We start from the raw sequence: 12,887 nt of genomic DNA, 5'->3' as shown, positions 1-12,887 counted from the left end.
GGAACATCCTGCTGAACCTTCTTTGCATTCTCTCCAAAGTTTCCATGTCCTTCTTAAAATGTAGCGACCAGAACTGCACGCAATACTTCAAATGTGGCCTTGCCAAGATTTTATACAGCTGTAACATGATTTCTCAACTCCTGCACTCAATGCTCTGGTTGATGAAGGTAAGCATTTGTCACTTTTAGGGAACTGTGGACCTGCACACCCAGATCCCTCTGAATGTTAATGTTCCTCAGGGTTCTGCCATTTACAGTGTAATCCACACCTAAGTTTGATCTTCCAAAATGTATCACCTCACATTTGCCTGGATTAAACTCCATCTGCTATTTCTGTGCCCAAGTCTCCAATCTATCTATATCCTGCTGTATACTGACAATCCCCAGCATTATCAGCAAATCCACCAATCTTTCTGTCATCTGCAAACTTACTAATCAGACCCCCCACATTTTCTTCCAGAATATTTATATATACTACAAACAACAGATGTCCCAGCATTGATCCATTAGCTACAGATCTCCATTCTGAAAAACACCTTTCCACCACTACTGTTTTCTATAACCAAGCCAGTTCTGTGTGCATCTCGTCAGCCCACCCCGAATCCCATGAGATTTTAGTTTTTGTACCAGTCTGCCATGTGGAACCTTGTCAAACACCTTACTAAAGTCCATATAAACTACATGCATAACCCTTCCCTCATCAATTATCTTCATCACCTCTTCAAAAAACTCAAATCAAGTTGGTGAGGCATGACCTCCCCTGTACAAAACCGTACTACCTGTCACTAACTAATCTATGCATGTCTGCTGAGGGGGTTGGTAGAGGATACAACATTGGAACAGGGATAGTCATTCAGATCGCAAGCTTGTTTCACCATCCAATGAGATCAGTGTTATAGTGACTGCACAGCACTCTAACAGTCAATAGTGTGGGCTCTGAGTATTGTAAATTACAATATAGGAAACAGCAAACCATGAATGTTTCATGTACAATATTCTCAGATTAAACGACAACTTTCCATTTTCAAAAAAAAACTTCATCTCTCCTAATTGCTTAATTGGTGAAGGAGTTACTGCATCCCAGTTTGATCTCCAACTTGTTACTGATTTTCCAGTTCCCGCTCTCTGCCCCATCTTAGCCTCTTATTAAATCCAAAACCACAGAGGATAATATTGGCTTACCGGAGTTTGTGTAGATCATACTTCCATCAGGACTGAAGGTGGCTGAGATGGCCTCTCCATTGATTTTCATACAACCCACAAATTCTTTAGTCTGCAGAAGGAATGCAGACAGACAATCAGAATTTTCTTCATTAGATATTGAGCCATCAATTGAACAAAAATATTTACTGCCCTACAAAATATGGTGCAGCTGCAAAGCTCAGGAGTGAATGCATTGGTCACAACAACATAGTAAAGAGTCAATCCCTGCTCCGAACTTGGGGCTGGGAAGGACAATCTCATTCCCAGTGTTACGATCCCAGTTGGTGCTGTCACTGGGGTGGAGCCAGCTTGGTAAATCCTAACATTTAGTTTTGTTTAGATGCCTGGAAGGTGACTGCTGAACAGAGTCACAACAGTCAACTGATAACCTTTTAACAAAATAATTAAACCTCTACTAAACAAAAAAAAATTATAATGCACCACTCCTTCACCTCAGCAATACCTTAACAGATTTTTATGGATAATTTTTATGAAGATCTATCTTCTAAAACTGTTGGAGTATTAAATACACACCAATAGCAAACTGTGTGGTCAGCCACCCAACACTCAGAAACCAAGGGACAGATGCCACCCAACTATTCCTTCAGATTTCTCATCAATTCTCTCCAGACACTTGTCTCATTGTGAGCCAACTGGTTTCACTGGAACTCAGTCTTTCACACAACAGTTTATAAAATCCTCCCTCGAAGAACATCTCTCAAATGACACTTTTTCTCAAATGTTGTCATTTAGGATCCGCCTCCAGGGCTTCAACAGGGTAGCACGGTGGCACAGTGGTTACACTGCTGCCTCACAGGGTTCGATTCCTGGCTTGAGTCACTGTCTGTGTGGAGTCTGCACATTCTCCCCATGTCTGCATGGGTTTCCTCTGGGTGCCCCAGTTTCTTCCCACAATCTGAAAGATGTGCTGGTTAGAGTGCATTGGCCATGTTAAATTTTCCCTCAGTGTACCCGAACATGCGCCAGAGTGTGGTAACTAGGGGATTTTAAGAACATAAGAAATAGGAGCAGGAGTAGGCCATCTAGCCCTTCGAGCCTGCCCCGCCATTCAATAAGATCATGGCTGATCTGAAGTGGCTCAGTTCCACTTACCCGCTTTCTCCCCATAACCCTTAATTCCCTTATCGATCAGAAATCTATCTACCAGTGACTTAAACATATTCAGCGAGGTAGCCTCCACCACTTCAATGAGCAGAGAATTCCAGAGATTCACCACCCTCTGAAAGAAGAAATTCCTCCTCAACTCTTTTCTAAACTGCAGCACCCGCACCCCCCACCACCTGCTTATTTTGAGGCTGTGCCCTCTAGTTCTGGTTTCCTTTTTAAGTGGAAAAAATCTCCCTACCTCTACTCTATCTAGCCCCTTCATTATCTTATATGTCTCTAAAAGATCACCCCTCAGCCTTCTAAACTCCAACGAGTACAGACCCAGTCTACTCAATCTCTCTTCATAAGCTAACCCCCTCATCTCTGGTATCAGCCTGGTGAACCTTCTCTGTACTCCCTCCAAGGCCAATATATCCTTTCCCAAATAAGGGGACCAAAACTGCACACAGTCCTCCAGTTGCAGCCTCACCAGTGTCCTGTACAGTTGCAGCAAGACCTCCCTACTTTTATATTCTATCCCCCTCGCTATAAAGGCCAACATTCCATTCGCCTTCTTGATCACCTGCTGCACCTGCAGACTGGGTTTTTGCGATTCGTGCACAAGGACCCCCAGGTCCCTCTGCACCGTAGCATGCTGCAGCTTTTCACCATTTAAATAATATCCCATTCTACTATTATTTCTTCCAAAGTGGATAGCCTCACATTTGCCAATGTTATACTCCATCTGCCAGGTGGCGTATACTATTTTCACAGTAATTTCATTGTAGTGTTAACATAAGATACTTGTGACTAATAAATAGACTTCCACATTTTCAATTTTCTTCCCTTGTTTCGTCAGGTGCATTTAAAAGCCTCTTTTCCACACAAGCTCTCGGATACCCAGCCATGTCAACTTAACACTGTTTCACAGGCCATATTAAGGGTCGCCTTGGATCTCTGGTTTGTTCTAAAACCACCTCAGTTTACGTCTGCTTCCTGCACTTGCCTTTTTGGAGTCTCTCTCTATCCCTTGTTCTTCAATGAACATGACCTGTCCTTAATCTTTGCCCTCATTCCTTGAACTTCCTGGAATTTTCTTCCCCATCCCATAGTTTTTGGAACTATTTTCTTTAGTTTGGGGCTTGCTTTTTATCCCACAGCATTGCCCTGCCTGTCCTGGTAGCGTCTCTGGAATCCTGTTTCCAACTGCACTGACATTCTCTGAACTGAACTGATTGCTGTCTGTAGGTCCCTGGTTAGAACAATCCAGTTTTTTAACACCTCTGTTTGCCTTAATGAGTTGTAAATTCCTTTTAAAGTAAAACTAAAATTGAAGTTCATAACACATAACTGCAGGAATATAAATTAAGCATAACCTTAAAGCTATACCATATTCCTAATGCACACAAATAAAAATTACTTAAAACTGTATCTATTTCTAAACTAATAACATTTGCTGGAAAGTGGGAGACAGAAGAAACTACAGAAGTCCACAGAAGCCCAAGTGAGGAGGGGGAAATCAGCGCGGGTTACTGAGCCTTGTCTGCTATCCAGTTGAAGATATGTGTGACCAGCTGATGTAGTTATGCGCAGTGGCCACATACAATATCCCACTTAGCCAAATAGACTGGACCACAGATAAAAACTGGCCACTCAAACAAGATTTTACACATTTCCGAATGGTCAGCACTCACCTGACACATCACTGAGCTCTGAGAATACGCAAGTTTCCTGAGACACAAAGTGATAATGGTGTTGGTCAATGTGACTGAGAGTCCCCAATCTCAACCTCACCCTTCTGGGGAAATGTTGCAGCTGTGTTGGACAGGGTGGGCTGACAGAAGGGTGGCAGAACATCAGCTTCCTGCCTCCTCTAGAGACTGGGTTCAAATCCCGCCACTGCAGATAGTGGAATTTGAATTCAATAAAAAACATCTGGAATTAAGAATCTGCTGATGACCATGAAATCGTTGTCGATTGTCAGAAAAACCCATCTGGTTCACTAGTGTCCTTTAGGGAAGAAAATCAGCCATCCTCACCTGGTCTGGCTTAATTGTGACTCCAGTGCCACAGCAATGTGGTTGACGTTCAACTGCCCACTGAAACGGCCTAGCAAGCTACTCAGTTTCAAGGGCAATTAGGGATGGGCAATAATCCCTGATACCTATGTCCGTCAAATGACAATTTTGGGTGGCATGGCGGCACAGTGGTTAGCACTGCTGCCTCACAGCGTCAGGAACCTGGGTTCGAATCCCAGCTTGGGTCACTGTCTGTGTAGAGTTGGCACTTTCTCCCATGTCTCATGGGTTTCCTCCGGGTGCTCCGGTTTCCTCCCACAGTCCAAAGATGTGCGGGTTAGGTTGATTGGCCATGCTAAACTGCTGCTGAGAATCCTGGGATATATAGGTTAGAGGGATTAGCCATGTAGTTTTGTGGGTTGTGGGGATAGGGCCTGGGGTGGAATTGTGGTCGGTACAGACTTGATGGGCCGAATTACTCCTTCTGCACAGTAGGATTCCATGAATAAAAAAAATCAGGACAGCACTGTAAGGATGCCTTGCAGGGTCAGAGGCTACGAACACAGCGCAGTGAACAGTGAAGCACAAGGAGACCACACAATCCTGTCCTCGCCCTCAGCATGAATACAAAACCAATTCCAACATCATTCAGAAACTAATTTGCGTGGGCATGAAAAATTTAAGCTTTGCTAATTCCCAGGCGACACATATCTGATGTGACAGATGACCTGCAATTTTCAGAGCAAAGTAATAACACTGCAATTCCATCTAGGTAACCATGTGCATAATGAACAAGGCAGTGCTGAAACCTAATTAACTTGTCTTGTCAGGAGTGAGTTTTTCCCAGTGATACCGGGCACATTATCTCAGTATCTACATTTGCATGGTGCACATGTGAACTTTAACCTTTTTTGTGCACTTCTTGGTAAAACTGAGAGATTAAGCAGCAGATATCCGAGTCCATATTCTCAGTCTATATTGCTCCAATTGTCTACAAGCACCACTTGGATGAAACATGTCTGATAAACGTACATCAGAATTCCAAACTTTGGTGTCGGGGAGAGACTACAACATCTGACTCTGAATGGTGGCATTTGTTAAGCAAAATTACACAAAATCTGTTTAAGGTTATCCTGAGATCTCTGCACGCTTCTACTTCAGGCCTCAGCAACACTCCTCATTTGAACTGATCCATCAGTGGCCGTCATGTCTTCAGAGCCCCAAGTTCTCCCAAAACCGTGCCCTCCTTCTACTGCTCTTACTTCCTTTAAGATATTTGTTAAAATTTATCCCTTTAACGCAAGTTCTTATCTCTTTACACAGCCCGGAATCAAATTTAAGTTTTAAATTTAGGTTTATTGATCAGTATCACAAGTAGGTTTACATTAACACTGCAATGACTTTACTGTGAACATTTTGCTCTTTAACACTTCTGTGAAATTTTATTCTGTCAAATACACAATATAATTTTTTTTTATTCATTCAGGGGACGTGGGCATCGCTGGCTGGCCAGCATTTATTGCACATCCCTAGTTGCCCTCGGAAGGTTAAAATACGTTAGTGAGCCAGATGGGTTTTTCTGACAATCAACAATGGTTTCATGGTCATCAGTAGATTCTTAATTCCAGATACTTTTTTTTAATTTAAATTGCACCATCTGCCGCGGCAGGATTCGAACCCAGATCCCCAGAACATGAGCTGAGTTTCTGGATTAACAGTCTAGCGATAATACCACCAGGCCAACACCTTCCCAAATGCAAATTGTTGTTTTCTATTGAGGTTAATGACTAAAACAGTGTCACCATAGCCACACTTATAGATAGTAATTTCTATTGGACTCAGGTTTACACAGTCCCACTAAATTACAGAGTTGATACTTAGGAACTTACCTTCATGGAAAGAAGGTGCAAATACCCTGAGGTCCCAATGATGAGCAGAAACAAGCCATCTGGCGAAACTTCAAATTTTTTAACTTGCTTCTCTTCTAGCCCTACAAACCCAAACAGCAAAGAGCTTTAAAGCAGCAGACAGCACGCACAAAAATCAGAAAAAGGCAGATGCCACAGTGTAAAACCAAATTACTGCTGACTATGGAAGTCTGAAATAGAAGTAGAAAATGTTGCAACTGCTCAGCAAATCAGGCAACATCTGTGAGGAGAAAGAGAGGTAACATTTCAGGATGACTATCTTTCTGAGTTTCTGTCTCTCCATTGATGCTACCAAACCTGCAGAGCAATGCCAGCTGACAGCCCTGTGACCTGTCTGAATTCTCTAAAGTTACACTAGCAGATCTTAGTGAGGCTGTGAAGCAGAGAAGCAGCTTGCAGCAACATTAAAGCTGGCAGAATGAGGAGTTAATACTCAGGGCATCTGAAAGGGAATGATGGCTTTTGTAAACCCAAATTTTTACACATGTACACAGCAATTCCTTTACAAGAGGGGACACTTTCTCATCTCATGCTGTGTGTGTAAAAAGGGCAGGCCCCCATTCCACAGGGGCCAGTGTCAGGAAACTCATCCTGTGAGCAGGTCCAATGCAACTGAGATCATGGGTAAAGCAATAAAGAATGAGGAATCAACAAGGGAACAGGCCATCTTGGACTGGCTGTTGTGCAATGACAACAGATTAGTTGGCACTCCAGTTGTGAGAAAACCCTTGGGGACAAGTGACCATAATATCTGGAATTAAGAATCTACTGACGAACATGAAAACATTGTCGATTGTTGGAAAAATCCATTTGGTTCACTAACGTTCTTTAGGGAAGGAAATTTGCCATCCTTACCCGGTCTGGTCCACACGTGACTCCAGAGGCACAGCAATGTAGTTGATTCTCAACTGCGCTCTGAAATGGCCTAGTCAGCCAGTTAAAGAGCAACTAGGGATGGGCAATAAATGCTGGCCAGCCAGCCATACCCACATCCCATGAATAAACAAAACCATAAAACAATAGAATTCCTTGTCAAGGTGGATAGTGATGCAGTTGATTCTCAGACCAGGGTCCTGAATCTCAATAAAGGGAACTATGATGGTATGAGGTATTAATTGGCCATGATGGACCGAGAAACAGTGTAAGGCAAAGGCATTTAAACTCTAGAAGTTGTTTATTCCTGTTTGGCACAAGAGTGGTAAGGGAATTGTGGCCAAACCATAGCTTCAAGGGCAATTAGAGATAGTATCAGATTCAAGGGAGAAGCATACAAATTGGCAAGAAAAGCAATAGGCCTGAGGATTGGGAGCAGTTTAAACTTCAGCAAAGGAGGACCAAGGGATTGATTAAGAAGGGAAAAATAAAGAATAAGCTAGCGTGGGACATAAAAACTGATTGTAAAAGTTTCTGTAGGTTTGTAAAGAGAAAACGATTGACAAAAACGAATGGAGGCCCCTTACAGTCAGAAACCGGAGGATTCAAAGCAGGAATAAAGAAATAGCTGAGGAATTAAATTTGTACTTTGTCTTCACAAAGACATGAATAATGTACCAGAAGTGCTGAGAGAAACAAGTTTTAGTGAGGAGCTGAGGGAAATCAGTATTAGTAGAGAAATGGTTTTGGGGAAATTGATGGGATTGAAGGTGGATAAATCTCCAGGTCCGGATAATCTTCAACCCAGAGAACTGGAGGAAGCGGCCCTGGAAACAGTAGATCCACTGGTGGTTATTTTCCAAAATTCTTTGGACTCTGGGTGGTTCCTACAGTTTGGAGGGTAGTTAATGTAAGCCTGTTATTCAAAAAGGGAGGTAGAGAGAAAACAAGGAATTATATAGCAGTGAGCCGAGCGTCAGTACTGGGAAAGTTGCTAGAGCACATTATCAAGAATTTCTTAACTCAGCATTTGGGACGCAGTGGTATAATCAGACAATGTTAGCACGGATTTACACAAGGGAAATCATGCTTGACAAATCTATTGGAAATCTTTGAGGATGTAACTACTGGAGTTGACAAAGGAGAACCAGTGGATGTAGACTTTCACAAGGCTTTCGACAAGGTCACACATAACAGACTATGTGTAAAGTTAAAGCACATGGGATTGCAAGTAATGTCTGCAATCAAGATTGCAGATAGGAAGCAAAGAGTTGGTACAAATGGGTGTTTTTCCAATTGGCAGGCAGTGACTAGTGGAGTACCACAGGGATCTGTGCTAGATCCCAATTGTTGGTGAGAGCTGGAGTATTGTGTGCAGTTTTGGTGTCCTTATCTGAGGAACAACGTCCCTTACTATAGGAGGGATAGTGCAGTAGTTAATCAGGCCATTCCTGGCATGGCAGGTCTTTTATATGAGGACAGACTAAGTCAGTTAGGGTTATATTCACTTGAGTACAGAAGAGTGAGAGGGGATCTCATAAAAACTTATAAAATTCTAACAGCGTTAGACAAGTTAGGTTCAGAAAGAATGTTCCCAATGGTGGGGGAGCCCAGAACTAGGGGTCATAGTTTGAGGATAAGGGGTAAACCTTTTAGGACTGAAGTGAGGAGAAATTTCTTCATACAGAGGGTGATGAATCTGTGGAATTCACTCCCACGGAATGTAGTTGAGGCCAAAATGTGATTTCAAGAAGAAATTAGATAAGGTCTTGGGGTTAAAGGGATCAAGGGATAGTGGGAAGATCAGGATATTGAATTCAATGATCAGCCATGATCATAATGAATGGCATAGCAGATGCAAAGGGCCAAACAGCCTACTCCTGCTTCTAGTTTCCATGACAGGTAAAGTGCAAGAAAACAGAGCTTGCTCACAGCTCAATATTACTCTCACATCCAGCACACAGCCTCGTGTTGGAATAGAAACATAGAAGATAGGAGCAGGAGGAGGCCATTCAGCCCTTCGAGCCTGCTCCACCATTCATCTCCATCATGGCTGCTCATCCAACTCAATAGCCTAATCCCGTTGTCTCCCCATAACCTTTGATCCCATTCGCCCCAAGTGCTATATCCAGCCGCCTCTTGAATACATTCAATGTTTTGGCATCAACTACTTCCTGTGGTAATGAATTCCACAGGCTCACCACTCTTTGGGTGAAGGAAGTCTCCTCATCTCCGTCCTAAATGGTCTGCCCGAATCCTCAGACTGTGTCCCCTTGTTCTGACTCCCCCACCATTGAGAACATCCTCCCTGCATCTACCCTGTCTGGTCCTGTTAGAATTTTATAAATCTCTATGAGATCTCCCTCATTTATCTGAACTCCAGTGAAAACAATCCTGATGTAGTCAATCTCTCCTCATACATCAGTCCCACATCCCCGGAATCAGCCTGGTAAACCTTCGCTGCATTCCCTCAATAACAAGAACATCCTTCCTCAGAAAAGGAGACCAAAACTGCAGACAATACTCTACGTGTGGCCTCACCAAGACTCAATAACAATGATGCAGAATGATGTGGGGAATCCTCTTCTTTATGTATTTAATTGAATGTTTCACTTTTGAAATGCATTCTTCACTGCAAATCGGGTTTGATTCACTCATCTCACCCTCTCACTCTGCTCTATCAGAGGTCGATCTCTCACTAATCACACGCATGCTCTTTGGAACTTTCCTCTGAATCCACTTTGCATTTCTTCAAATGTCACTCTCAAAACCTGTCTGTGTTCACTTCCTAATTGAACTTCCCACGTACTGCTCAGTTTGCCCTTCTCCTTGATTTAAAGCCACTGTGACGAGCTTCAGTAAGAATATATTTTTATTAGCCACAACACTTCAAAGATTAACAGCAGCTTCTGATTGTTAACATGTCAGGATCCTTCCTGGCTATTCAGGGGGAATGTTCAAATCAAAAATAGTTTCAGGAAGACAGAAATTCTTACCTCGGACACCGTAGACTGGAATGAGCTTCCCTACCATCATATCATAGATATAGAACATCTTGTGGCGGACACCTGTGGCAATAACCTGCTCTCCGTCTGCGCTGAAGCGAGCTTGGTACACAGGAAACCGTTCCAGGTAAATACTCTGAATCTTGGGGTTCGTCTTCCCATCAACCTGAACAGGGGTGAACATTGGCAGTTGCTTGTCTGAGTCAGTGTGGCCACACAGTTCACACCCCCTCGCGCAATAGGCTGCACAGGCTCACACAGGCCACTGTCAGCTGTGCTCACTCACACTACGTTGCAATTTGAAAGGACAGGGTGAAAGGGATAGTATTGATAAATTAGTAATAGGACTAGAAAACATACCTGAAAGAGTGAGATGGACTGATCAATCCCAGCAGTTAGGATCACTTGAGCACCTGGATGGAACTGAGTGGTTGTCAGTTTTGCATCTGATGGTCTGGTGCAATTGGCACTTTTACAATTCTTTATCTATTGAAAAGTAATCAAACTCATCAGAACAAAGAAAATACTTTGTCATACAGCCTTTTTTTTAAAAAGATGTGCCTTAATATTTTCCCCAAAGCTACCTGGCTGCATCAGAACATGGCCTCAAAGATGCTAACTGCTTATGCAAGCGGCCATCCTTCCTTTCCGAGCTCAATGGGTTTTGGAAGGATATTAAAGATTGTGAGTATCAGCACAGCCAGTCCCTTTACCAGGCAACAGGAATGACAAATAATCAACTCCTCCTGATCTATCTGCCCTAACTCAGAAGAGTGACACCAATGGTATTGGCCCTTACCTCTGTCCAAGCTGAGATAAAGACTGGCAATGACCACCTCACTGAGCTTACTCTACAATGCACTCATCCAAAGGTGAGCTATTTCCCACTAAAACATTCTTACAACCAAAAGCTTGGGAATCTGTTATTAATAGTCAAATCACTGGAGATTTCAATAACACATACTGCTCACAGTGTGTCTCACTGACTGACAGGCACACCATGCAAAAGGATGAGAATGACTGGCTGAAACTTTGGAAGCACTTCTGAAAATTCACAAGCTCAAAGCTTTACCCACATCAGTGCAGGTCAGAGGTAACATTCCCAGCCCTGGGTCAGAAAGGCTGTTTTTCCAGTCAAGCACTTAGACTGACCCGCACCGTCACGGGGCCAGGGCCGAGGGAGCGCTGCACCGTCACGGGGCCAGGGCCGAGGGAGCGCCGCACCGTCACGGGGCCAGGGCCGAGGGAGCGCCGCACCGTCACGGGGCCAGGGCCGAGGGAGCGCCACACCGGAGGCGCTGCTTTTCAGATGAAATATTGAACTAAGGGTTCCTCTGCCTATTCAGGTGAGCAGATTGTAGGGGAGGCCTGGAAGCCAAAAACAAAATGTCCTGACCAACGAAAAGCTGACTGATCGATCAGTTATCCCATTTGCTTTTTGGGATTCTGTTGTGTACAAATGAGTTGTCACATTTGCCTTCGCACTGGCAACAATTCTGAGGTATCCCATTGGCTGCAAAGCATTTTGAGACATCCTGAGGACGTGTAAGTTGCTATACAAATGCAAGTTCTTTTCTTTCCTGTGAGATTTGCTGTAAAACCATTTCCACAGGGACAATCTCTTTGTTCCCTAGTCCACACAGTGCCCATCTCCAGCCTAATACCCACTGCCCCACAACCACAGCCTCTGACCAGGGCTGGGATTCACCCTCCTTTGCAGCATTTCTTTAAATAAAAATAATGGAGCAATTCCTGAAAAATACTGACAATAGAAAAGAAGGATCAGACACAGTGGGATGAAAGGAAGCAGAGTGGTAAGAATCCATGAAAGACAGCAAACTGCTTTTATTTAATAGAACTACGTGTCTGAAGAGGATCTCGAAAGGATTTTCACCATCTGTTTTGGTCAGGGAAAGTGAGGGAGGCAGAATAATGCGTAACAAACTAGTTCTTTCCTGACAGGATCCATATTCTACATAATTCGCCAGATAGTTTACTCAGCAGGGAGGTTTACAGAGGTTTGACTAAACAAGAACCGTGCTAGTTAAATAAATGTTTCTAAACCCTGTGACATTACCTGAATTCAGGCATTTGCAACCTCCAGAGTCACAACTGGGAGGACAGAGCTGATGTAATGTGCTGAGCGATTCCAAACACTGAACTCCCCAAGCACCATATCAGCAGCCCCAGTAACATCAGTGTTGAAAGCCGACAAGCTTAAACAAGATCTCCTCCACAACGAATGAGAGGGAAAGCTCGAGAGCTTGTCAGGCTGAGCATCTCTCACACGCATGTCACACGTAAGGTGCAGCTGGTGGCAGCCTGTGGGCAGCCCTTCAATCTTAAAGGTTAGCATGAACCTACACTAACTCTCAGGTATCTATCCAATCATGCCTGATATCTGATGCCAGATGAGGTTATCACTTGTTATCTGAGTTATAATCTGGAATGCACTACTTGAAAGGGCAATGGCAAGAAAGTGATTTGTAACTTTCAAAAGAAAATTGGATAAATACTTGACAGGGAGACATTTGCAGGTCTATGGGGCAGTCAGGTTAGATGGATTGCGTTTTCGAAAAGCCAGTACAGATGCAATGGGCCAAATGGCCTCCCTTCTGCACCATATTATTCTATGATTCTATCATCTCAATTCAAAACTGAGTGCTTTCCCCAACTAAAATCAAAATGGAACAATTGGAATTATTGCAAAATTGCTCTTCCAGTTGTACAACAGTAACTAATTAATGCGAGTTA

At 43.4% G+C, this 12,887-nt stretch overlaps 1 protein-coding gene across 1 annotated transcript in view; it reads right to left on the bottom strand.

Annotated features, from left to right (window-relative positions):
• Positions 1–12,887, bottom strand: part of utp18 (UTP18 small subunit processome component) — a 39,376-nt gene that overhangs the window by 14,338 nt on the left and 12,151 nt on the right. The window contains exons 6-9 of the mRNA XM_080209271.1: positions 10,494–10,619; positions 10,125–10,299; positions 6,217–6,317; positions 1,182–1,272 (exon numbers count right to left, since the gene is read on the bottom strand). Of these exons, the coding sequence (XP_080065397.1) occupies positions 1,182–1,272; positions 6,217–6,317; positions 10,125–10,299; positions 10,494–10,619 (493 nt within the window). The remainder of the gene's footprint in view (positions 1–1,181; positions 1,273–6,216; positions 6,318–10,124; positions 10,300–10,493; positions 10,620–12,887) is intronic.

This window comes from Carcharhinus amblyrhynchos, chromosome 21 (genome assembly GCF_965287045.1).
Source record: "Carcharhinus amblyrhynchos chromosome 21, sCarAmb.v2.hapA, whole genome shotgun sequence".
Classification (NCBI taxonomy): domain Eukaryota; kingdom Metazoa; phylum Chordata; class Chondrichthyes; order Carcharhiniformes; family Carcharhinidae; genus Carcharhinus; species Carcharhinus amblyrhynchos.
The sequence above is the reverse complement of the archived record's forward strand: the minus strand, read 5'-3'. Positions and strand labels throughout refer to the sequence as shown.